The following is a 26,267-nucleotide window of genomic DNA, read 5'->3' as shown; positions in this document are numbered from 1 at the left end:
TCCCTGTAGCCCATGGCCGTTGAGTTCATATTCCTACCACATCTGGGATATAGGAAAGGATGGGAATACAAGATGGCTGGTGCAAAACAGAACTTAAGCCTTTAGCTGAAGAAAATTATGGATCAAAGAGATTGTGAAACAGGCTTAAGGGTCTGAATGGCCTACTCATGTTCCTATGTTTCTGAATACAGCATGCAGAGAGAACTGAGCAATGCTCTGCTGTCAGTACTTCCAAATGTTATGTGGGTGCAGTGAACAAATATTAAACACTGAACAGAATTATTTTTGCAAATCATTTTGTGTCTTGTGAATAAATTTTGTAAAAATGGAGTCTAAGTGAGCACAAGGATTCCAATGTCACGTGAAATGTTAAGTTTGTTTAGATCAGATATTTCTGGCCACTCAGCCCTAGTCTAATAGGCCTGAATCAAGCTTGGCTGAGAAAAAATGAAATTTTTGCTGGAATTAATAATCAATGGCTGCACAATATGCTAAACAATATTTTATTCTACAGAAAATACAATCACCCATGATATCCCATCATCAGACAAATGAGCAAACGTTGAGGAAAGGGAGAAATAGTCAAGTGTGCTGGCTTTCATTTAGAAGGTGGTCTAAGGTGGCAAGAGGCTCCTCAAAGCTCCCTGTTGCTTTCTCCATGGCAACGCCACAACTGCAGTCGACTTGCTAACCAATCAGCACCCTTTCCTCCTGCAGTTCAAATTGCTTTGACTGTTTGAAATTTGGCATTCTTGTGTTTGTCCTTATGGGTGCAAGATGAGAAGCTTCACCCACATGTCTCTCTTTTCAACAAGATTCAAGTTCTGCACGACCAAGCAACATCCAGTGTTTTAGAGATCACATTCTGCAATTCCATCCATTTTGGCTTAAAAAAAAAAATCACAAATCATAAGCAAAGTAAAGCTCCTTCACCTTAGCATTGCAGGCATGTTGCTGGGAATTTTTCACACCAGCTGCCTTCGTAATAAGCGAGAATGGAAATTTGTTCGCCAGTTTTAAGCCATGAACTCTCAAACTCGAGCAACTGTTTTCATGAAAGACCTGATGCATCATCATCATCAGTATGGGTTCGATTCAAACCTAGGAATCAAAGCTGAAAATAACAACATTCTCCTCACGGTGCCCATCAGTCTGAGATAGTGCTCACCATTTATACATCTGTTGACAAAGACCATCTCAGTAGAGTCAAAATAAGATTCAACAGTTAAACGCAAAATGCCTAGCAACAAGTTATAAATCCACTATTGCAGCACTAAGTGACCTGTGGAAAATTGCAGTATGCATTAATCTTCTGGTTAATACTGGCAGATAGCAGGCATTAACAGAGCACATTACTCACTTCTTCAATATCCCTTATCCAGTTCTTTACGTTGTCAAAACTCTTCTCTTGTGTGATGTCATACACCAACATTATTCCCTGGAAACGCAGGACAAATCAAATGACACTGATTGGACGGAATACATTTCTATACTAACTCTTCCATCGAAGTAGTACATATCACAAAAACAACTTGTATTTATATAAGATTTGAACATAGTACAATGTCCTAATGCGCTTCACAGAAGTGTTAGCAAACAAAATTTCAGCTGCATAAAATATTGAGGGGTGACCAAAAGCTTGGTCAAAGAGGTAGGTTTTACGAAGCATTGTAAAGGAGGAAACAAAGGTGGAAAAGTTTAGGGAGGGAACAGTTGCATACGTAGTTGAACACCTAGCAACATCACCTCGTTTTGCCTTGAGACACCGATGGCTACAGTCTGTAGATTATCAGTACAGACTATTCAGAGCAATTTTATAGGAAATAGTTAATGGAAAGATTGCAGTTTACATTCAGCCCCTATGAAGTGCAATTATTCCACTAACAAAGGTTTCAGGACAATAAAAACCTAATCAAAAACATGATCATGCATAATTTTTACTGAAACTAATATAGTCTCCCAGTTGAAGAGCCTGGCAGACGGCCCATCTCAATCTCGGCAACTTCCACTCAATCACCAGCTACTAACGAAGCAACCAAAAGAACAGAGTACTCTCCTTACAATGGCCTTCCTCAAACAACTAGAGACTGGCTGAATGCAATGTGCAGAAATTATAGGCATGGGGGAGGCAGTAGCATTGTCACTGGACGAGTAATCCAGAGACCCAGGGTAATGCTCTGGGGACCTGGGGTTCAAAACTTACCACGGCAGATGGTGAAATTTGAATTCAATAAAAAAAATCTGGAATTAAAAGTCTAATGATGATTTTTTGTAAAAAAACCCATCTGGTTCACTGCCGTCCTTACCTGGTCTGGCCTACACGTGACTCCAGGTTGATTTTTAAATGCCCTCAGTTCTCAAGGGCATTCAGTGCTGGCCCTGCCGGCGAAGCTCCATCCCAAGAACATATAAAAAAAATTGCACCTTGCTGGTCCAATGCACTGTCTTCTGCCAGTCCAATGTATCCAGGCAGATATTTGATTTTTGAAGTGCGTTAACTCTCTGTGCCTTGCACAACTGGCTCAAATTATTTTGACATATTTTCATATCTAGTAATGAGAAGAAAAATCCCGCTGGGCTAACATTATTGAATTTTTGGAGCAGGTAACAGACAGAGTCAACACTAGATGCAATTTATCTGGATTTTCAAAATGTCCTCGATACGGTGCCCCATAATAGGCTAATGGATAAGGGCAGGGGATATGGAGTCAGGGACAAGTGGCAGAATGGATTGCTAGCTGCCTTCAAGACAGAAAGCAGAGAGAGGGTGTAAAGGGTAGTGATTCTGATGGCAGAAGGTGGGAAGTGGTGTTCCAAAGGGATCAGTGCTGGGAACACTGCTGTCCTTAATTCACTTGAATGATTTGGGCTTTGCAATCAAAAACACAATTTCTAAATTTATAGATGACACCAAATTGGGGGTGGGGGCAGGACATTAATAAGCTTTCAGAATGGGCAAATAATTGGCAAAATTCAATACAGATAAACGTGAGGTAGTACATTTTGGTAAGAAGAATAGGGAGGTCACTTATTGTGCAGAAGGTGTGAATTGAGCAGGAGTAGAGGAAGAAAGGGATCTTGGAGTACAAATGTGCCAATCACTAAAAGTTGCAGCACAGGTTAACAATGCCATAAAAAAGCAAACCAAGCACTAGGCTTCATTATGAGGGGGATAGAATTGAAAAAGTAGGGAAGTTATGCTAAACCTGTCTCAAACCTTGGTTAGACTACACTGAGAAAACTGCATGCAGTTCTGGTCGCCGTATTATAAAAAGATAGAGGCACTGGAGAGGGTGCAGAAAAGATTTACAAGGATGATACCAGAAGTGAGAGAGTATACAATCAGGAAAGGGTTGACAGGCTGGGTCTCTTTTCTCTTCTCTTAAAAAAGGCTAAAGGGTGACCTATTGGAGGTATTTAAAATTATGAAAGGTTTTGATGGACTGGATACAAAAAAGTTTCCTCGTGTGGGGAAGAGCATAACTAGAGGCCATCAATATAAAATAGTCACTAAAAAATCTAATAGGCAATTCATAATAAACTTCTATACCCAAAAAGTAGTGAGAATGTGAAACTTGCTACCACAGGGTATGGTTGGAGTGAATAGATACATTTAAGGGGAAACTAGCCAATCATATCAGGAAGAAGGGAATAGAGGCTTACAATGGTAGGTTTAGATGAGGAAAGATGGGAGGAGGCACAAGTGAAGCATAAACACTGCATGGGCTGGTTAGGCCAAATGGCCAGTTTCTGTGCTATGTATCCTGTGTAATCCTATATAATCAGGCAGATAAGCTATTATTTAACCTCAGTGTTGTTGTGGGAGTATCTTAACAATGGCACGACTCACTGGACACTCAAAATGGGATAGGTAACATTTAAAAAAAAAAACTAGGCAATTGAAAGTTGTTTAATATTTCCTATTAGATTAGAAATCAAAAAGAGATGTAAATTTGAAATGGTTCTTTTGTGGGGAGAAGCTAATTCATAATACAGCATACTGTATAAGTTTACCATAGCTCCTCTGTAGTATGCTGATGTGATGGTACGGAATCTTTCATGACCTGCCGTGTCCCTGAAATGAGAAAATGGATAAAATGAGAATCGAGATATCAACCAGTATAAAGATAATGGGATTGAATTTTAACGAGGTCAGCATGAGTGGGCAACAAGGCGGACGGGGTGGTTTAGTTAGGCGGGAGCTGAAATTTTGGCTTCCTGATGGCAGGTTGAGGTGCGGAGATTAAGTCAGCAGCATGGCACTGGCAGGTCAGGCCTCTTGTCACCCGTGACGGGTTCTTACTTGTAATATATTTGCATGCCATCAATACTCATTGCACTAAAACCTTTTGTAATTAAGTCCTACCTTCATGAACGACGCACGAGAATCTCGTGGCGCCCAGTTCCTGCTGGTTTAAAGATGGCGCGCAACAGTCGGCTTTGTGCGCTTGTGTCTGAGGTCAGCGGTATTCTCTGTCGAACTCTGCGGCACATGGGGGGGGGGGGGGGTGGTTGCAGGAGAATAGCAACATGAACGGAGGCTTGGGGCCTGCAAGCACGAGGCAAGGGTGAGTGGGGATTCGGTGTAGAGTGGGGTCAGGGGCATGGAAGAGTTGGAGAGGGATCCAAGAGAAGACAGTAGGTGAGGATCTGGGACCTAGTGTCCTGGGTGTGCTTTGGGGGGCGGGGGGGGGGGGAGAGAGAAGAGATAGTGGTGCAGAAAAGGGGCCTAAAGTTCAGGCTCAGTACTATCCACATGTGCATTGATCTCAGGGTGTTGGCTGGCAGAGGGAATGTTGACAGTTATAAGGGGGAGGTCAATTTGGTAGAGGAGCAGGTCCAGCCTGAGGTTGGGTCTTGTATGACAGGTCATGAAATCTAACGAAAACTCTAAGGATGATGCAGGGAGGGTCTAGGATCAGAGGGGGAATGTCAACTGGGACAGGTGCAGGCTCAGGGGAGAGAGATGGCATTTCCAAGTCGATGGTGAGAAGGTCCAGGGTAATGGGGGTGGTGGGGGGGAGGGTGAAGAGTTGTAGAAGGAAGGCACAAAGTGATGTTGGGAGGGTCAAGAGTGATGGGGACAAGTGTGGAGGAGGGTGGAGGGGAATGTGTTTTAGCGCAAACCTTATGATGTTCATTTTTGCAATGTCTCCAAAAGCACACGTGGTGTGAGGATTGGCGATGGAAGTGGGAGGAGCCCAATGTGTGGTGGGTTTTGGTAGTGGACGATGGAAGAAGTTGAAAATCTCATGGCTCATTAGTTCTATGGGTGATATCCATGGACACACATTTTCACCTCACTGTCTGCCTTCTTCACACAGTTCAATCGCTGAAATACCTATTGGTCTCATACACCCAATATCCCTGCACACTCAGGAGCAGGTGGAGAGGATGTGACCAAAGAAGGGCTCTTGCTGGTCAACAACAGAGGCCACAACGCCAGCCGCAGGCAGCACCAGAGGGAAAGGCTGGTCAGGATGCAGCCATCCATGGATGACATCATAGAAGGGCACTGGCGTTTGTCTGCAAAGTTGTGGCCCTAATGCAGAGTCTCCGTTTGTCCAAGAGGCTCTTTGATAGTCTGCCCATACCTTCTGCCTTGTCAGGTGATGGCAGGTTTCACCAATGAAAGGTTTCCCCTGCTGTGTGATCGCTCATGTTGGCCACTGTCAGTTTAAATTTTCATTAGAATTACATGGGAGCTGGCAAAAAGGGAGGGAGTGAAAGAATCTCCCACTTCCGGTTCTGTCGTAGTGAATGGTGCGCCGCAAATGATACACTGCCTGATGGAACCTCAATTTACCCAGTTATTATTAAGAACACATTGAGGAGTCGGAGGTCTCAGTGAGCAGCTGTCACCAGAATGGCTGATGCCAGCCTGGAGCTGCCTTACCTACCTGACTGTTACTCCAATCACTGGGTCCTCCACTTCGTATCTACCACATTGTTGAGTTGGTATTGAATTCAACACGTGAGCCCTCTCACTGTCACAATAGCATGCTTGAACCACTGAATCAGCTCGTGTCTGCCAGCAGGATTGCTCAATATGATTGCACATTGCCTCTCATTCTCACTGCTTTGACCAGTGAGGCAGGAAGGGCCCTTTAGTAATGTCAGGGGAGCATTTGCAGCTAGTGTATTTGGGTCTACGGTAGATCAATTGGTTGCAGTCAGGAAAGGCAGGAGAGAATTAGAGTAAAGGAAGCAGCTTACAATGTTGCCAAAAAGAGTAGCAAGGTTGAAGATTGAGAGGGTTTTAATGAGGGAAAAAATAGAAAATGAGCGTGAACTAAGAAATATAAAAACAAATTGTAGGAGCTTTTACAAATATACAAAAAGATACAAGAAGTAGTGAAAGTAGAAATGGGTCCCTTGAGGCAAAGACAAGATAAATACGACACCAAGTTTGCAAACAGCCTGACTCAGCTTCAAATAGTTTCGAAAAAAGGGGATTGACTCAGTGGTTAGAGAATGTAGTTTGTAGCGGAACCAATGTCAACGGTTTCAGTCTTCCAATGTTTAATTGGAGGAAATTTCTGCTCATCCAATACAAGGATTCTGATAATTCAGTAATAGTGGAGGAGTCAATAGAAATGCTGGTGATGTAGAGCTGGATCTCATTAGCGTACAAGTGAAAACTAATGCTTTCGTACAGTATTGCTGAGATGAGAAGTAGGAGGGGGCCTAAGATAGGTCCTTGGGGGGACGCCAGAGGCAACAATGCAGGAGCAGAACAGAAGCTACTGCACATAATTATCTATCTACAGTTAGAAAGATAAGAATACAAACAGGCAACAACAGCCTCAGCTAGCTGGACAATGGAGGAGGAGCATTGGAGGGTGGGTTGGTTGATTATGTCAAAGGTCAAGAAGGGTTAAGAGGGAGATGACCTGAAGTCATTTTGTTTCTGTGCAGGGGGTGGGAACTTGATTGGAGGGATTCAAACATGGAATTCTGAGAAAGATGGGCATAGATTTGTACACTCAAGAACTTGAGAGGAATGGGAGGTTGCAGGTAGGGCAGAAGTGCACAAGGATGGTCAAGGGTTGGTTTGTGGAGAGGAGTTATGATGACAGATCTGAAGGTGAGAAGGACAGTATCTGAAGAGGGAACCAATAACAATATCATCAGTTCAGTGGAAAGAGGGTTGAAGGAAGAGAAAGAGAGTCACAAAAACAAGAGGAGCAGTAAGAGGATATGAGGAGAGACCTTTCACAACACCAGGACATCTGAAAGCGTATTACAGCCAAAAAGTGTTATAATGTAGGAAACATGGCAGCCAATTACACAAAACAAGCTCCCACAAACAGCAATGCCATAACGACCAAATGATCTGTCTGTGATATTGGTGATAAATATCGGACAGGATATCGGGGATAACTCCCCTGCTCTTTGAAATAGTACCACGGGACCTTTTACATCCACCTGTGACAATGGAGAGGGCCCCTTAGTTTAATATCTCAAGAGGGATTCTAGGGTCATCTGTACTCTGGAAAGCTATTATAAAGTAAAACTTTCCAGCAATAGTCAATATTGTAAGATAATCAGAAAATTAATTAGCAAGAGGTTAGGATATCTTTATAAATAAATAATATACACAGGGTGGTTGGAATGTGGAATTCTCCACCATTATCTGGTGATTTAGCAGAGTCCATAAATTGTTTTAAAAGGGAATCAGATATTACTTGGAAAAGGGCATTAAAAGGGAAGAAAGTGAGGAAAATGAGGAATTAGTTTATCAGCTAATTGGCTTGTTTGGAGGGGTGTTGGTGTGGGGATGGGGAGAAGGGGAACATACACTTTACAGACCTGTTTCTATGTTATAATATTCTATGGTCCTCTCCTTCAGACTCAATTTGTCAACACTGCTTCCCAAGATCTGCATGACAAGAGCTAAAATATGTTCAAAATAATCTTGTGCAGGATTAAACAAGCTCTTAGGAAGCATTGGTAGCTATTTCATTTAAACAAAACTGTAAGACTAGATAGGGCTGAAAGGAATTTTATGGTGTACACAAGTACACGTGTTCACACAGTGCAGGCAATGTCCAACCTGAGAAACCAAGGCTCTAAGGCAGGTGTTCGTTCATGCATTCCCCACAAGTTCACACGAAAGAAAAAGATTTCGAGGCCTAGACAACATGGGTCACTCTCATTTCATCAAATAAAATCTCAGAACATCAATGGCGATGCTTGTAAAGAACCTACCCAGCCTTTGCCAAGAGAAGAAACCGGGCGGAAGCAACCTAAATGGAGAGATGATGGAAGAAAAAAAGGACAAAAGCTCCTCAAATAATAAAACCACAAATGAATACAATAATCAATTAGATGGAATAGATTTAGTCTGGGTAACCAATGTTAAAATTGTCATTATTTTATACAGACCATTAGGATGTGATGACTTAACAGTTACATACAGCCAGACTGTAATAATTGTAATCATTTTTGTCAGAACCTGAGGATAGCTGAAAAATCCCTAGTTCAGGTATAACCTCGTTGTTACTTTTAAAATTCAAGAGCAAATCTATCAGAATGGTGATAAGTCATCAACATGAAACATTAACTTTATTTCTTTCCACACAGATGCTGTCTGACCCGCTGGGAATTTCCATTATTTGGGCCTAAAAAGGTTGGAACAGGGGACCTGATAAATTGTGCAAAGTTAAAAACAGTGGAGGTCCAAAGAGACTTGGCGGTCTGGGTACACAGGTCATTAAAATGTCATGAACATGTAGAGAAACCAATGAAAAAGACTAAGGGGATGCTGGAAATCTCGAGGACTAGACAAAAACAAGGGTCATAATCAGTGAGACAAAACCCTGGTCAACCTACACCTTGAGTACCGAGAGCAGTTTTGGGCAGCACACCTTGGAAAAAAAATATTGGCCTTGCACTATAGACTTACCAGAATAATACTTGGACTCCAAGGGTTACATTAGGGGGGAAAGATTACACAAACTGGGGTTGAATTCCCTGGAAATTAGATGATGAAGGGGTGATCAAAATCTTCAAGATATTATAGGAAATAGATAGGATATATTGGGAGAAACTTCTTCCACTGGCTGGAGAGGCTAGAACGGGAAAGGCTGGGGGTGGGCCTAGACTAAAAATTACAGCCAGGCCTTTCGGGGGTGAAATTAGGGTATACTTTTACAGACAAAAGTAAGAGTTTGAACTCTCTTCATCTCTCTGATGCTAGGTCAATTGTTAATTTTAAAACTGAGATTGATAGATATTGTTCACCAAAGGAATCAAGGAATATAGAACAGGGTCGCAGATCAACCATCATCTCCTTGAATGGCAAAATAGGCTCTTGATACTAAATGGCCTACCTATGATCTGTTATTATCTAAGATTGCATAGCTATAGACACACACACACACACACACACATTTGTATCAGTAACTCCTACGTTTGATTTATCAGGTAAAGTTGACCGCTTGAAAACTACGCTTATCCTGAACCTTTCGCACTCACCATATCTGTAACTTGATTTTCTTCCCATCTAGTTCCACTGTTTTTACTTTGAAATCAATTCCTGTAAAAAGGATGAAATGTGTTAAATGAATACAAAGTATAAGATATTTCATGTGGAACATTTAAATGTATATATTTTTGAAACTTGTGAACAACACTCTCCCCTACTGCTCAACCAGAATCCCCCCACACGTTGGTGTGGGCCAGGCGGTGCGCCAGCCAGGTGCCCACTGACTTGCGGCGGGACTGGAAGATCACGGCAGGCGGGTATGGAAAACCCCACTGGTAGTCTCTCAGAAAACAGATCCCTACTGAACAATCTGGCAACATGATCCATTTCACAGCACATAAATCTCACTGCTTGTGTACAGTAATTGCTTCATATACTGGTTGCGTGGTCTATCTTGAGTAACTCAGGTAGTTACTTCCAACTGGTCTATTAACACAATATACAAGATGGGTTACAGAGTAGGCATATCTCTCATGAGCACAAATTGTATCATTCTCTGTAGAGAGCCTCTAGCACATGACTGCCGATGTCACATGTGACATCATGACCTACCTCACTAACTCATTAGTATAACTATTCTATTAATCCATTCTACTACAGTAACCTCTCACTTAAAGTCCTAGATGCATTCCTTAAAATCCCAACTTTAAGTATTGAGTATTCCTGAAAAAAGACATGTCAAAGCTTTTCGTCTTGTACTCATCAGGACACTTCGCAAGAAAACCATTGTAAGGGGAAAACAACAATTTACACTGTATGAGAAGAGACTGCTCTTTTTTCAGCAATACTCATGAAACAACTTTTAAGTGAATCAGAGGTTCCCATGGGAATCAGTGTTAAAAACAGAGCTAGGTTCTTTTGGACATGTCTGTACATGTGTGGTATTGTGCGTTCCTAGCTGAATTAACTTGTAAAATAAAATAAATCACTACATATAAAAGAAATACCATATAAATTCAAACTCAATAACAGTCACCAGTCTTCTCTTTTCTTAGGCAGTCCCTCAGCTTCGGGGATAGTTTGCTTCCACTCTGATTCAATGGGTTCCGAGATGGCTGATGAGTCTAATATGTGACCTGGTACTGTACATGTGGGGCAGGTGTTGCTTGAAGAGTCAGACAGCTGAGTTATGCGGAAGGTAGTGTACTCTCTCTGTCGCTTTGGACTCACCTCTGTATATTCCCAAAGGAAGTCTCACTGTGCTTGGTGCTTTCCCAAACAAATCTTCTCCATTTTGATCAGTCACCATGAGTTGGTGGAGATGTTTGACCTCTTCAGGGATGCTTTGAGGACATCTCCAAAGCATTTCAGCAGAGGTGGTTTTGAGTAATTAGTGCCCCAATTCTGGACATGTTGGCTTGGGAGAAGACTTTCCTGTTGGACCACCTTTCTTGCCACTGGATTTAGAGAACCGTTGGAAGAAAATGCTGGTGGTGCTTCCAGTTTCCTGTTACAGGTTTTCCAAGTCTCAGAAACATAGGTAGGAGTGCAGAGATCACTGCTGCCCACCAAACCATGGCCTTAATCTTGGATTTGAGATCCTGGTCCTCAAATGTTCTTACTCTCAGTCAACCGAAGGCTGAGTTAGCGGCACTGAAGAATTTAATCATCTATGTCTGCCTTTGTCAAAGGGGCTCACAAAGTATGGAAAATGATCCACATTGATCTTAATCAACAGGAGGTGTCATGAAGTGGGAGCTGGTTGGAAGAGACCCTTTATTTTCTGGGTGTTGGTGGTGAAAGACCCATTTTCTCATGAGTGCAGACACAAGCATCTTCTGCTTACAGAAACTCAGTCACTGAAGTTGGAGTAATGTTGGTTGCACTGTTGAACAACCAGATCCTGGTGGAGTTCAACAACCTTAAAAAATTTATCCAAGGACTGTTGTTTTATTTCTTTTGGCAGTAGATCTACTTGTAGCCATTGATCTGTCTGTTCACTCTGGCACTTTGCTCTCTGTTTGGGTCATCCTCTGCAAAGATTTCCATTGCCTCTGCGATGAGATGGAAAACTCGACAGTCATTTCATTGACAAGATTTGAGGGGATGATGTTTTGGTGTGGTCTTCCTCTTCAGCTCGTCGACTCTCCAGCTGAATTAAGTCTTCATTAGACCATTCCTCTCTGTAGGGTTTGAGCAATTCCACCACATCAGCCTCATCCACTTCAAAGCCAACGTTGCTTGCCAAGGCGATGATTTCACACTGGACCTCAGTGACAGCATCATGAAATCCTCCATGGTCACTATCCCACTCCAGCCACACTTTCCACACACTGCTCAGACCAATGACTCATCCCATGAATCAGTGATATTATCGATGCTCTTGAGGATGTTGTTCACACGCCACACTGATGGCGCATTCTCACCAGCTGTTGCCTTGATGAGCTGCGAGAAGGTACAGCAGAGGTCGTAGGCCTTGAATATTGCTATTACTTATTGATCCATGGGCTGTAGAAATGATGACATGTTGGGTGGCGAGAAAAATCACCTTCACATTTTTGGACAAGTCTTCATGATTGACAGGATGACCTGGGCGATTATATAAGAGGAGCAATATCTTGAAGGAGATATTTTCTCTGGTGCAATGTGCACTCCAGGCAGGGGTGGCATACAAAGAAAACCATTCTTGAAAGAGTGCCCCCATCATCCAGGTTTTCTTATTTTGACACCAAATGACACGCAGATGCTTCTGTATTGGCACTAGTCGCTTCAATGTTATGCAAACAGGAATGTTTTTTGAAGTGTTCGAACCATCCGCGACTAGCATTGGAACTTTCCGACTGTGAATTCTGACCCTGCTCATTCTGTAAGTCGTCTTATATAGGCTTTTAGCTTTTGCTTGGATAACCAACGAGGCACCTGGCACTGGTTTTGGTCTTCATTCCAGATTGCCAAGAGTCTTTCCATAATGTTCGTTATAATGCTTCTAGTCCGATTTACCTTGCTAGCACCTAAAAGGTGTCACCCCTTGCGCACTTTGTTTGACTTGGTCATTTTAAAACCTCCAATTTCATTGCCAAGGTTACAGTTTTTCTTGTTTTCTTAGCAGCAGCAGGCCCACTTATCACTTGCTGGGTGTTTCTGACACTTGTTTAAGAGTGATTCCTGAGGATTGCAGCACTAAATTACAAACCCAAAACAATCTCAAAGTTCACTGAAATGGCTTCTCTGCCTCACCTGCAGCAAAGTTGAACAAGGGCCAGACATGGGGCTCCAAGGTTAATCAGAAGATTGCAGAGTCTCCTGAAGGGCAAACACTGCACCCTGTATTTTTTCCACCCAAACAAGTCCAGGAAAGCAACTTTACCTTTGCACAGTAGCCAATGCCTCTCTCTCAGGCTTTAAAATGGTCTCTCGGCCTCACCCAATGTAAAGCTCCACAGCAGGCACACTTAGGGCTCCAAAATTAAAACTGGCTTGCAGGGTCAAGAAATGGACCTGTTTTGCAAAGAAATGAGCAATCCAGGCTTCAACTTCCCCATTCTAAAAAAACAAAGTTCTGTTTGTTTGGATTCATTTCATACACAACTGTGCTGCAGAGACTTTAGAAAAAAAAATCAGTTCCTTGGAGTGCAATCGAGCATGTCTCCTCACGGCGGCTCAAAATGGCGCCAATTGGGTCGCACCTGGTGCAAAACGATGTTAATGCAGAAGTCGAGGCGCTAAACACAAATATTGGTCCTATAAACTGCATGATGATAAATTGAACCAACAAGTGGGGAAAAACCAATTTGACCTCACACTCAGCAATATACCTGTCACAGATGCATCTGTCCATTGGTAGGAGTGGCCACCATGCAGTCCTTGTGGAGACAAAGTCTCATTTTTGCACTTAGGGTAACATACATCACCTTGTATGGCACAGCCACCATGCTAAATATGTTAGGTTTTGAACGGATCTAGCAGCTCTAAGTTGGGCACCATGGGCCAAGAGCAGCAACAGAATTGTATTCAACCACAATCTGTAACCTCATGGCTTGGCATATCCCCACTCCACCATTACCATCAAGATAGCAGATCAACCTTGGTTCAATGTGCAGAAACTTGATAGCCTATCTTCAGAAATAATGTTCACTACAAACCCATGGACTCCCACAGCTACCTTGACTACAATTCATCACCCTGCTTTCTGAATGGACTCCATTACAATCTCCCAGTTTCTCCATCTCTGTTGCATCTGTTCCAATGATGCAACCTTCCACAAAAGCATTTCTGTCATGCCTTCCTTTTTCCTCAACTGAGGACTCCGACCCAGTGTGGTTGACAGGATTCTCCGTGTCCAATCCATTTCACACATGTCTGCTGTCACTCCTTTCCCTCCCTTCCAGGACCTTGATGGGGCTTCCCATCCTTCCACCCACTGGCTTCCCATCCTTCCACCCACTGGCTTCCGTATTCAACAGACCATCCTCCTTCCTTTCCGTCAGCTCCAGTGGGATGCAACTACCAAACACATTTTCCCCTGCACACCCCTTTCAGCATTCCAAAAGGGACTGTTCCCTCTGCAAAACCCTGGCCCACTCCTCAGTCACCCCTAACACCCCCTCCCTTCCCTGCGACATCTTTCCACACAAGCACAAGAGATGTAACCTCTGTCTTTTCACATTCTCTCTTTTCACTGTCCAAGGCCTCAATCACTCTTTCCAAGTGAAAGTGATTTACTCTCACTTCTTTCAATTTAGTATACAGCGCTCTGTATATTGCATTCGCTGCTCACAATGCGCTGTCCCCTACAATGGGGAGATCAAACACAGACTGGGTGACTACTTTGTGGAACACCCTCATTCAGTCCGCAAGCATGACCGTGAGCTTTCAGTTGCTTGTCATTTTAATTCTCCACCTTCCTCCCACCCTGACCTCTCTGTCCTCGGCTGCTGCAGTATTCCAGTGAAGCTCCATACAAGCTTGAGGAACAGCACCTTATCTTTCGACTTGGCACTCAACCGCCTTCTGGGCTCAACACAGAGTTCAACAATTTTAGATCATAACTTCCGCCTTCATCTTGTTCTATGCTTTTTTCCCCTTTTTTTGTTTTGCTGGGTTGGTCTGGACTCATTTCTTTTTTTTATCACTTCCTGTTCCATTCAGATAGTTTTATATAGTCAATCATGCAACCTTTGTTTCTTTACTACACCTATTACCATTCTCTTTGGCTGTTGCATCATGAAATCATTTGCCATTTGATCTCTCCTGCCCTCCACCCTATCACAGACCTTCTCTTGTCTTCTTCCTGCCTCCTTCCCACTTCCACTGGCTTAAAAACTCTTAGGTTTCTATCTTTTGTCAGTTCTGATGAAAGGTCATCTTGACCTGAAACAGTAACTCTTGTTTCTCTCCAAGATGCTGAATTTTTCCAGCATTTTCTGTTTTTATGTGCAGAAGAGCATGCCAGGTGCAGCACCAAGATTATCTAAAACTGAGCAGCCAACCTGGTGAAGCTACAACACAAGAATACATGCATGCCAAAGAGCAGAAGCAGCATTCAATAGATGGAGCTAAGCCAACCGCAACCAACTATCAAATCAAAGCTCTACTGGCCTGCTATGTTCAATTGTTAATGGTAGTGAACAATTAAACAACAAGTCAGAGGAGGGGTTTCCACAAATATCCCCATCCTCAATGATGGGAGAGCGCAGCACATCAGTGCAAATGACAAGGCTGAAGAATTGCAACCATCTTCAGCCAGAAATGCCACGTGGATGATCCATCTCGGCCTCCTCACAAAGGCCCCAGCATCACAGATGCCAGTCTTCAGACAATTCAATTCACTCCACGTGATATCAAGAAATGGCTGAAGACACAAAGGTTTTAGGCCTGGACAACATCCCAGCAGTAGTACTGAAGGCTTGTGCTCCAGCACTAGCCACACCTTTAGCCAAGCTGTGCCAGTACAACTATAACACTGGCATTTACCCACAAATTTGAAAATTGTCCGGTTATCTCCTGTCCACGAAAAGGACAAATCCAATCCAGCCAATTAGCACTCCATCAGTAAAGCGATGGAAGGCATTGCTGACAGTACTATCAAGTGGCAATTACTCAGCAATCACCTGCTCGCTGACCCTCAGTTTGGGTTCCACCAGGGTCATTCAGCTCCTGACCTCTTTACAGCCTTAGTCCAAACATGGGCGAAAAGAGCTGAACTCACGATGTGAGGTGAGAGTGATTGCCCTTGACATCAAGCCAGTATCTGACCCAGTGTGGCATCAAGGTACATTAGCAAAACTGGAGTCAATGGGAATCGGGGGAAAACTCTCCACTGATTGGAATCACAACTAGCACATTGTGACTTGTGGTTGTTCTAGGCCAATCATCTCAACCGCAAAACACCACGGCACGAGTTCCTCCAGGTAGTCTCCTAGGCCAAACCATCTTCAGCTGCTTCAACAATGACCTTCATTCCATTATAAGGTCAGAAATGGCGATGTTCACTGTTGATTGCCAAATGTTCAGTAGTATTTGCAACTCCTCAGATACTGAAGCAGCCTGTGTCCTGGATAATATTCAGGCTTGGGCTGATAAGTGGCAATTAACTTTTGTGCTAGACAAGTGCCAGGCAATGACCATCTCCAATAAGAGAGAATCTAACCATCTACCCTTGACATTCAATGGTATTACCATCACTGAATCCCCCACTACCAACATCCTGGGGGTTACCACTGACCAGAAACTGAGCTGGACTAGCCATATAAATACTGTGGCTACAAGAGCAGGTCCGAGGCTGTGAATTCTGTGAAGAGTATCTCGCCTCCCATCTCCCCAAAGCCTGTCCATCATCTACAAGACACAAGTCAGGAGTGTGATTGAACACTCTACATTTGCCTGGATGAGCACGGCTCCAAATAACCGTTCAGTAGCTCGACATAATCCAGGACAAAGCAGCCCGTTTCATTAGCAGCCCATTCATCGACATTAACATTACCCTCTCCACCATCAGCGCACAGTAGCAGCAGTGTGTATCATCTACAAGATGCACTGCAGCAACCCAACTGTTCCTTCAACACCACTTCCAAACTCGTGACTTCTACCACCTAGAAGAACAAGGGCACCAGGCACATGGGAACACCACCACCTGAAAGTTCCTCTTCCAACCACACATCATCCTGACTTGCAACTATATTAGCATTCCTTCACCGTCGCTGGGTCAAAATCCTGGAACTCCCTCCCTAACAGCCCTTTGAGTGTACCTTCACCACAGGGACTGCAGCAGCTCAAAGACAATGGCTCACCACCAGCTCTCAAGGGCAATTAGGGATGGGCAACAAATGTTGGCCTTGTAGCGATGCTAACCTCTCAAGAAATAAAAATAAAAGCAATAATTCTGCATTTCCAATTCCACTGAAGTTCTGGTCTCAACAGAATGGATTAAAAGAGTAGTTGTATGAAGCATAGTGAAACTGCTTTGGGAAATTGTAACCTGCTTGTCTTTAATTTAAGGCAGCTGAAATGCAAGGCAACACCTTTCAAAATTCACAAGCAACTAGGTTACATTCCTGGTAGAATACCCTTCCCTCGACAAAGTGAGCTCTTACAAAGCTCCTGTTCCGGAAGCATTCCCTTTCCAATTCTCAGCTTCCTCACAACAAGTAGCATTTCCGGCTGGAGTGAGGCACTATAACTTATCAAACTAGTAGATAGGACTGTGACAGTCTGGCTGTCAGATCTTCTTGGAAAGGGAGGGGGGGGGGGCTTGCTATTTGCTAATTGGCCAGCTCATCTCCTACAGTACAACAGTGCCTCCACTTCAAAAAATATTTCATTGACTGTAAAGCCCTTTGTGAGATAAAGAGATTGTGAAAGGCATAATAAGAACTTAAAAAAACAGGAAGAGTAGCAGGCACCTTGAGCCTGCTCTGCCATGGCCAATCTGTGGCTTCAACATTCTCACACTATCCTCATATCCTTCAGTTCCAAGAAACCCAACATCTGTCTACCTCAGCCTTATATTCAACAATGAAGCATTAACAACCTTCTGGGGTACAGAATTCCAAAGATTCACAACCCTTTGAGTGAAGATATTTTCACCTTTCTTTCAATCCAGATGATCACCCCCTTATCCTGAGACTATGGTTCCGAGATCTTTTGATTTCCCAGCAAAGTGAAACAACTCATCAGCATCTAAAACGAAAACAGAATTACCTGGAAAAACTCAGCAGGTCTGGCAGCATTGACGGAGTGGAAAAGAGTTGACGTTTCGAGTTCTCATGACCCTTCAACAGAACTGATTGAATATTAGAAGAGGGGTGAAATATAAGCTGGTTTAAGGTTTGGGGTGGGGGGGAGGGAGAGAGAAGTGGGGGTGGTGTGGTTGTAGGGACAAGCAAGCAGTGATAGGAGCAGATAAACAAAAGATGTCACAGACAAAGGAACAAAGAAGTGTTGAAGGTGGTGATATTATCTAAACGAATGTGCTAATTAAGAATGGATGGCTGGGCATTCAAGGTACAGCTCTAGTGGCCTAAATGGCCAAGTGGTTATGGTACTGGGTTTGTAACCCTAAGATCAAGAGTTCAAATCTCACAATGGCAAACTATGAAACAATGTAACTTCATCTGAAACAGATGGAAACGTGTTTGTACTCAAAAGAGGTACAGCTCTAGTGGGGGTGGGGTGGAAAGACTAGCAGGGCATACAAGATTTAAAAATAATGGAAATAGGTGGGAAAAGAAAAATCTATATAAATTATTAGAAAAAACAAAAGGAAGGGGGAAGAAATGGAAAGGGGATGGGGATGGAGGAGGGAGTTCAAGATCTAAAGTTCTTGAATTCAATATTCAGTCCGGAAGACTGTAAAGTGCCCAGTCGGAAGATGAGGTGCTGTTCCTCCAGTTTGTGTTGGGCTTCACTGGAACAATGCAGCAAGCCAAGGACAGACATGTGGGCAAGACAGCAGGGTACAGTGTTAAAATGGCAAGTGACAGGGAGGTTTGGGTCTTTCTTGCGGACAGACTGCAGGTGTTCTGCAAAGTGGTCGCCCAGTTTACGTTTGGTCTCTCCAATGTAGAGGAGACCGCATTGGGAGCAACGAATGCAGTAGATTAAGTTGGGGGAAATGCAAATGAAATGCTACTTCACTCGAAAGGAGTGTTTGGGCTCTTGGACGGTGAGGAGAGAGGAAGTGAAGGGGCAGGTGTTGCATCTTTTGCGTGGGCATGGGGAGATGCCATAGGTGGGGGTTGAGGAGTAGAGGGTGATGTAGGAGTGGACCAGCGTGTCCCGGAGGGAACGATCCCTACAGAACGCCGCCGGGGGGGGGTGAAGGGAAGATGTGTTTGATGGTGGCATCATGCTGGAATTGGCGGAAATGGCGGAGGATGATCCTTTGAATGCGGAGGCTGGTGGGGTGATAAGTGAGGACAAGGGGGACCCTATCGTGTTTCTGGGAGAGAGGAGAAGGCGTGAGGGCGGATGCGCGGGAGATGGGCTGGACAAGGTTGAGGGCCCTGTCAACGACCGTGGGTGGAAATCCTCGCTTAAGGAAGGAGGACATGTCAGAGGAACTGTTTTTGAAGGTAGCATCATCAGAATAGATGCGACAGAGGCAAAGGAACTGAGAGAATTGGATGGAGTCCTTACAGGAAGCGGGGTGTGAGGAGCTGTAGTCGAGGTAGCTGTGGGAGTCGGTAGGCTTGTAATGGATATTGGTGGACAGTCTATCACCAGAAATTGAGACAGAGAGGTGATGGAAGGGAAGGGATGTGTCAGAGATGGATCATGTGAAAATGATGGAGGGGTGGAGATTGGAAGCAAAATTAATAAATTTTTCCAAGTCCCGACGAGAGCAAGAAGCAGCACCGAAGAATAATCGAGGTACCGGAGAAAGAGTTGTGGGAGGGGGCCGGAGTAGGACTGGAACAAGCATCTACCCTGTCAAGCCCCTTCAGAATGTTGCACATTCCAAAGAGGTCACCTTTCACTTATCTAAACGCCACAGAGTATGGTCCCAATTTACTCTGCATCTCATCAGAGAACAACCTTCCCATCGCACAAACAATTTAGTGAACCATTGCTGTGCTGCCTCCAATGCACACATATGTTTCCTTAAATATGGAGACCAAAACTGCACATGGTCCTTCAGCTGTGATCTCAACCAAAACCCTCTGTACAATTGTAGCTAGGCCTCTGTATTCTTGCACTCCAATCCCTTTGCAAGACAGGCCAACATGCCATATGCTTTCCTGACTGTATGTTAACTTTCTGGATCCTTTGCATGCCTACACCTAAGTCCCTCTGAACATCAACATTTACAAGTTTCACACATTCTAAAAAATACTGTACGTTTATATTCTCTCAATGTGAATAACTTTGCACCTACCCATTTGATACTCCATCTGTCACCCACTAGCTCACTAACTCCCTCTGTCGCCTACTAACTTAATTTGCCTGTATCTCTTTGCAGCCTGTGTCCTCCTCACAGCTTGCATTCCAACCTAGCTTTCATCATGAGCAAATTTACATATATTACAATCTGTCTCTTTGTCTTAAGTCATTAACATAGCTTATAAATAGCTGAGGCCTCAGCACTGATTCTTATGGCACTCCAGTTACAGCCTGTCAACTTGTAAATGTCCCATTTATCCCTATTCTTTGCTTCCTGTTATCCAATCTGCTATTCATGCAAATATTTTACCCCGAATTCCATGGGCCCTTATATTGCGCATTAACTAATATAGTGGCTCATGGAGTTGAGGGTAATATATTAATGCAAGTTTTTTGGGGAGGGAGTTTCTGACCTTTAATTGACATTTCCTCACAAAAGCCTTTGTTTGCATGAATCAGGGACAACAATCAGCACTGGACACACAAACCTGTGTTAAATGGCAAACTGGAACTAACCCAGGCTGGGAAAAAAAATCCAGCATTGTTCTTTATGCAGAAAGTTTTCTTTAAATGTTTATATATAGCATACATTTCCCATCCATAATTGCCCTTGAGATGGTGGCGGCAGTGGTAAATTGTCTGATTGAATTGCTGTGCTATCTGGTGTTGGTACACCCACAGTGATGTTAAGGTGGGAGTTCCAGGTTTTTGACCAGTGACAGTGAAGGAACAGTAACCTATTTCCAAGTCAGGATGGTGTGTGACTTGGAGGGACAACTTGAAGGTGGCGGTGTTCCCATGCGTCTACCACCCTTGTTCTTCTAGGTGGTAAAGGCCATGGGTTTGGAAGGTGCTGGTGACAGAACCTTGGCAAGTTGCTGCAGTGCATCTTGTAGATAGTACACACTGCTGCCACTGTACGTCAGTGGTGGAAGGAGTGGATGGGGTGCCAATCAAGTGAGCTTTGTCTTGGATGGTCTCAAGCTTTTTGAGTGTTGTTGGAACTAAACTCATCCAGGCAAATGGAGAGTACTCCATCACAGTCCTGACTTGTGCCTTGTAGATGGTGGATAGGCTTTGGGGAGTCAGAAGGTGAGTTACTCTCTGCAGAATTCCCAGCCACTGACCTGCATTGTAGATACAATATTTATCTGGCTGGTCCAGTCCAGTTTCTGGTCAATGGGGGAGGGGAAATGGCAGTATTGATTACAGATGGCATTACAGTGCTGGAGAGAGAGGATGTTCCAGAGGGGTCAAGGACGGAATCTCTCTGGCTTGTGGTAAGGAACGAAAAAGGTGCAATGACATTGATTTGTGTAATTATATATACCACCAACTAATGGAAAAGATGTGGAGAAACAAATCTGCAAAGAAATTATAGAGAGGTGCAAGAATCATAGAGTAATTACAATGGCGGACTTCAATTATCCAAATACAGACTGGGATAGGAATAGTGCAAAAGGACAAGAGGGGCGAGAGTTCCTGGAATGTGTTCAAGATAAATTTCTGCAGCAGTATGTTTGTGCTCCAATGACAGGGAAGGCACTGTTGGGCCTGATTCTGGGGAACGAGTTGGCCCAAGTGGATGAACTATCAGTGGAAGAGCATTTAGTGATCATTGCATCATAAGGTTTAGATTGGCCATGGAAAAGGAAGGGAACAATCCAGAGCAGGGCTAATTAATTAGGGGCAAAGCCAATTTCAATGGGATAAGAGTACATCTGAGTCGTGTGAGTTGGAATCAAATGTTGGCAGAAAAGATGGTGGCTGAACAATGGGCCACCTTCAAAGAGAAGTTATTGCAGGAAATGTAAAGGTATGTTCCCTTGAAGGGGAAAGGTAGGACAAATAAATCCAGGGCGCCCTGGATGACGAGAGAGATAGAGATGAAGATGAAAAGGAAGTAGTACACGGATGACAAATGTCAGGTCGAAAATACGATGCCGAATCAGGCTGAATATAAAACGGTCAGAGGGAAAGTGAAGAAACGAATAGGTACACAAGGAGGGAACATGAAAAGAGGCTGGCAGCGAATATAAAAGGGAATCCCAAGGTCTTTTATAAGCATACAAATAATAAAAGGGTGGTAAAAGAAAGAATAAGGTCAATTAGGGATAAAAAAAAGGGGGCTGGCATGTGGAGGCTGGGGAAGTAGTGGAGGTACTAAATGAGTATTTTGCATCTGTTTTTACAAATGAAGAAGATGCTAGCCAGGCCAAGGTTAGAGAGGAGGTAACTGGTACACTTGACGAACTTACAATTGAGACGATGGTTTTAGAAAGGCTATCTTTACTTAAAATTGATAAGGTACCAGGACCAGATGAGATGCACCCAAGGGTACTGTGAGGAGTGAAGCACTAGTGATAATCTTCCAGTCTTCCTTAGACACAGGGGTGGTGCCAGAAAACTGGAGGATTGTGAATGTTACACTCCTGTTCAAAACAGGGTGCAAGGATAAAGCCGGCAGCTACAGACCAGTGGTAGGGAAGCTTCTGGAAACTACAGTTAGGGACAAAATCAATAGTCACTTAGACAAGTGCAGGATAATTAAGGAAAGTCAGCAAAGATTCATTAAGGTTTAACTAACTTGGAGTTTTTTGAGAAGGTAACAGGGAAGGTTGATAAGGGCAACACTGCTGATGTGGTGTATATGGATTTTCAAAAGGCATTTGATATAATGCCACACAACAGACTTGTGAACAAAATTCTAGCTCATGGAATAAAAGGGAGAGTAGGCACTTGAATAAGAAAAAAGCAAAAAACTGCGGATCACTTGAATAAGAAATTAGCTGAGTGACAGGAAACAGAGTAGTGGTTAATGGATGTTTTTCAGATTGGACGAAAGTTTGTAGTGGAATTCCCCAGTGGTCAGTGTCGGGACTCTTGCTCTTCCTGATACATATTTATGATCTAGACTATGGTGTGCAGGTATATGAAGATTGAAAATGTTGTCAACTGTGATGAAGATAGTCTCGAACTTCAAAAGGACAGACATGTTGGTAGATTGGGCAGACAAGTTGCAGATGAAGTTCAATGCAGAGAAGTGTGAGGTGGCAGGAAGAATAGGGAGACACAGTATAAAATAAAGGGAGAAACTCTAATGGAGGTGCAGGAACAGATGGACCTCAGTGTATGTGTACATATATCATTGAAGATGGCAGGGCATGTTGACAGAGCAGTTAATAAAGCATATAGTATCTTAGGCTTTATTGATAGGGGTATCAAGTACAAGACTAAGGAGGTCATGTTAACCTTGTATAAGACACTAATTAGGCCTCATCTGGAGTACTGCCTCCAGTTCTGGGTGCCATACTTGAGGAAGGATCTGAAGGCACTGGAGAGAGTACAGAGGAGGCTCACAAGAATGATTGCAGAAATGAAGAACTGTAGCTATGAGGATAGATTGGAAGGATTGGGATTGTTTTCTTGGAGAAAAGAAGGCTGAGAGGAGACTTGATAGAGGTATTCAAGATCCTGAGGGATATGGACAAGGTAAATAGTGAGAAACTGTTCCCACTCAAGGGAGTATCAAGAATTAGAGGTACAGATTCAAAATAATTGGCAAAAGTGATGTGAGGAAACATTTTTTCACCAAGAGGGTGGTTGGAGTCTGGAACAAACTTCCTCAGAGTGTGATGAAGACAGGTTCGCTGGAGGCAGTCAAAAAGGAGTTGCATTGCTATCTGAAAAGCGAGAATGTGCAAGGTTATGGGGATAAGGCAAGGGAGTGGGACTGGGCAGTCCTGCTGGGGAACTCCACTATAAACTTTCATCCAATCTGAAAAACATCCATTAACCACTACTCTGTTTCCTGTCACTCAGCCAATTTCTTATTCAAGTGATCTGCAGTTTTTTGCTTTTTTCTTATTCAAGTGATTACTCTCCCTTTTATTCCATGAGCTAGAATTTTGTTCACAAGTCTGTTGTGTGGCATAATATCAAATGCCTTTTGAAAATCCATATACACCACATCAGCAGTGTTGCCCTTATCAACCTTCCCTGTTACCTCCTCAAAAAACTCCAGCGAGTTAGTTAAACCTTAATGAATCTTTGCTGACTTTCCTTAATTATCCTGCACTTGTCTAAGTGACTATTGATTTTGTCCCAACTATAGTTTCCAGAAGCTTCCCTACCACTGGTCTGTAGCTGCCGATGGGCCGAATGGCCTCCTCCTGCATGGTAAAGATTCTGAGAGTTACTCACGGTAGAATGCCCAGCCTCAGACTTGCTCTTGTAGCTACAATATTTATCTGGCTGATCCAGTCCAGTCCAAGATGTTCTTTGTGGAGGATTCAGCATTGGTAATACCATTGAATGTCAAGGGGACCAGATACTCTCCTGTTGGTCATTGTCTGGCAATGCTTTTAATGTGATTTTAAGTGGCCAGTCTTTATCTATAAACATGCAGTATTGCAGTAACGTGAGATGTGCTTTTAAAGATTTGTTGGAGGTAAGGAGTTGGAAATGTAAAAATGCCATAAGCCACCACTACAGGAAGTGGCAAGTTACACATGCAGCCTGATAAGTCTGCAGCTTCCTGCCCCCCTGTCATATCATGTCCTGTTAGCTAACTTAGTTCTGTTCCAAATTAATACATTATCCAAGTTGCACATTAACCAGTTAGACAGATGTCGGAATTTGTAAGAAGTTATAAACTGCGGCGAGAATCAGCTGTAGGAAATGCCACATGTTCATGTAAATCATTCAGTGGTAGCAAAATTCTGCTTAACTGGCACGTGTCAATACTCATGGGTATTCATTATGTTTCAATATAAAAAAAACCCCACCCCAATCAAGTTATCTAACACATTTGATTGAAATAAATACAAAATGCTGCATTAAAGTTGAAAGGACAATTTACACACAAAATTCTACTCAGGCACAGCAATAGAGAATTCATATATGAGGTTCTGTTTGCAGCAGTACCACATAGATTAAATCAAGTTCCTCATACAATATCTTGGTGTGTGGACCTTGTGGTGACTCTGACCTCACAGCAATATAGTGTGAACTGCCCTCCAAAATGGCTTAGCAAGCCATTCAGTTGAATCAAGCCACTTCAGAAAAGCTGAACAAGAATAAAACCAATTGGGCCACCTGGCATCAACCAATGCACAAGTGACAATGAAGGTGCACCCTGCCCAGCTGAGCTACTAAAACCATCATCACTAACATCAGGGGACTAGTGTATTGGAAGAGCTGTCCCACAGACTAGTCCCATCTTCACACAGAGGACACCCTCTATTATTTTGCATGGCACCATCACTGTGCTAAATGGGAAAGATTCAGAACAGATCTCGCAGAACAAAACTGAGCATCCATGAGCCGCTGTAGGCCATTAGCAGTAGCATAATGGCATTCAACCAAAACCTGCAACCTGACGGTCTGGCATATCCCTCACTCTGCCACTACCAATCGAACCAGGGGACCAAACCTTGGTTCAATTAGAAGTGCAGCTGGACATGCCAGGAGCAGGTGCCAACCCGGCGAAGCCCCAACACAGGGCTACATACATGCCGAGCAGCCGGGGCAGCACGCTTTAGACAAGCTAAACGATACCACAACCAACTTTGATCTAATCAAAGCTCCGCAGTCCTGTCCTGCCACATTGAGTGGCGAACGGTGGTGGACAATTGAACAATGAGCCGGAGGTGGGGGTGGTGGTTCCACAAATAGCCCCATCCTCAATGATGGGGGGGGGGGGGGAGCCCAGCACGGTGTACAAGTCAAGGCTGAAGCATTTCAGTCAGAAGTGGTGAGTGGATGATCCATCTCTGCCTTGTCCCCCAGCATAGGATACAAGGCTGCTGGTCATTATGGCATTGCTGTTTGTGGGATCTTGCTGAGCGAAGTAACGGCTACCACTTTTCCTGCGTTACTGACCCACAAACGGGGGCTACATCTTGAAGGGCTTCGCTGTGGGTTATCTTGCAGCCTCCTGGTCCCTGGAGGCCCGGCTCCTGCTTCATTACCTCCCCCCCCCCCCGCCCCCCAATCACTCCCCAGGCCCCGCCTGCACCACCACACACACCCACCTCACCTCCCCCACTCTCCTGCCTCACCTATGGTGGCGATGAAGGTTGCGTTAAAGGCATCGTCAGAGAAGCGGAAGAGGAGACAGGTTTTGCCGACGCCGCTGTCCCCAATCAGCAGCAGCTTGAAAAGATGATCATAGTTCAGGGCCATGGCCGGGCTGCATGGACAAGCACGGCGCCGCGCCGCCCCGCGCATGCGCCAGAGCGGGCGAGCGAGGAAAATGCGTCACCCGCAGGTCCGCAAGGCGATTGGTCGGGAGCTGTCGTGACGGAGGCGCGCAGCGTCATCTCCGCAATGACTGCTGGGAATTGTAGTCCCCATCCCCCCAACCACTTCACTCCCTCCCCTTCACAAAACAAAAGCAGAAACAAAAATACCTGGAAAAACTCAGCAGGTCTGGCAGCATCGGCGGAGAAGAGCA

At 44.0% G+C, this 26,267-nt stretch overlaps 1 protein-coding gene across 2 annotated transcripts in view; it reads right to left on the bottom strand.

Moving 5' to 3' along the window:
- LOC121271997 (ras-related protein Rab-8B-like) overlaps positions 1-26,043 on the bottom strand; it is a 43,978-nt gene extending 17,935 nt beyond the window's left edge. For both annotated transcript variants that reach the window (XR_005941832.1, XM_041178299.1), the window contains exons 1-4: positions 25,873-26,043; positions 9,481-9,541; positions 4,015-4,075; positions 1,361-1,438 (exon numbers count right to left, since the gene is read on the bottom strand). Coding sequence is in view for 1 of the 2 variants with exons in the window: in XM_041178299.1 (XP_041034233.1) it covers positions 1,361-1,438; positions 4,015-4,075; positions 9,481-9,541; positions 25,873-26,041 (369 nt within the window). In the remaining variant the exon portion in view is untranslated. The remainder of the gene's footprint in view (positions 1-1,360; positions 1,439-4,014; positions 4,076-9,480; positions 9,542-25,872) is intronic.
- Between the last annotated feature and the right edge of the window lie 224 nt (positions 26,044-26,267).

The sequence above is a fragment of the Carcharodon carcharias genome, chromosome 32, assembly GCF_017639515.1.
Source record: "Carcharodon carcharias isolate sCarCar2 chromosome 32, sCarCar2.pri, whole genome shotgun sequence".
Classification (NCBI taxonomy): Eukaryota; Metazoa; Chordata; class Chondrichthyes; order Lamniformes; family Lamnidae; genus Carcharodon; species Carcharodon carcharias.
Note: the sequence above shows the minus strand (reverse complement) of the source record. Positions and strands in the feature narration are given on the sequence as shown.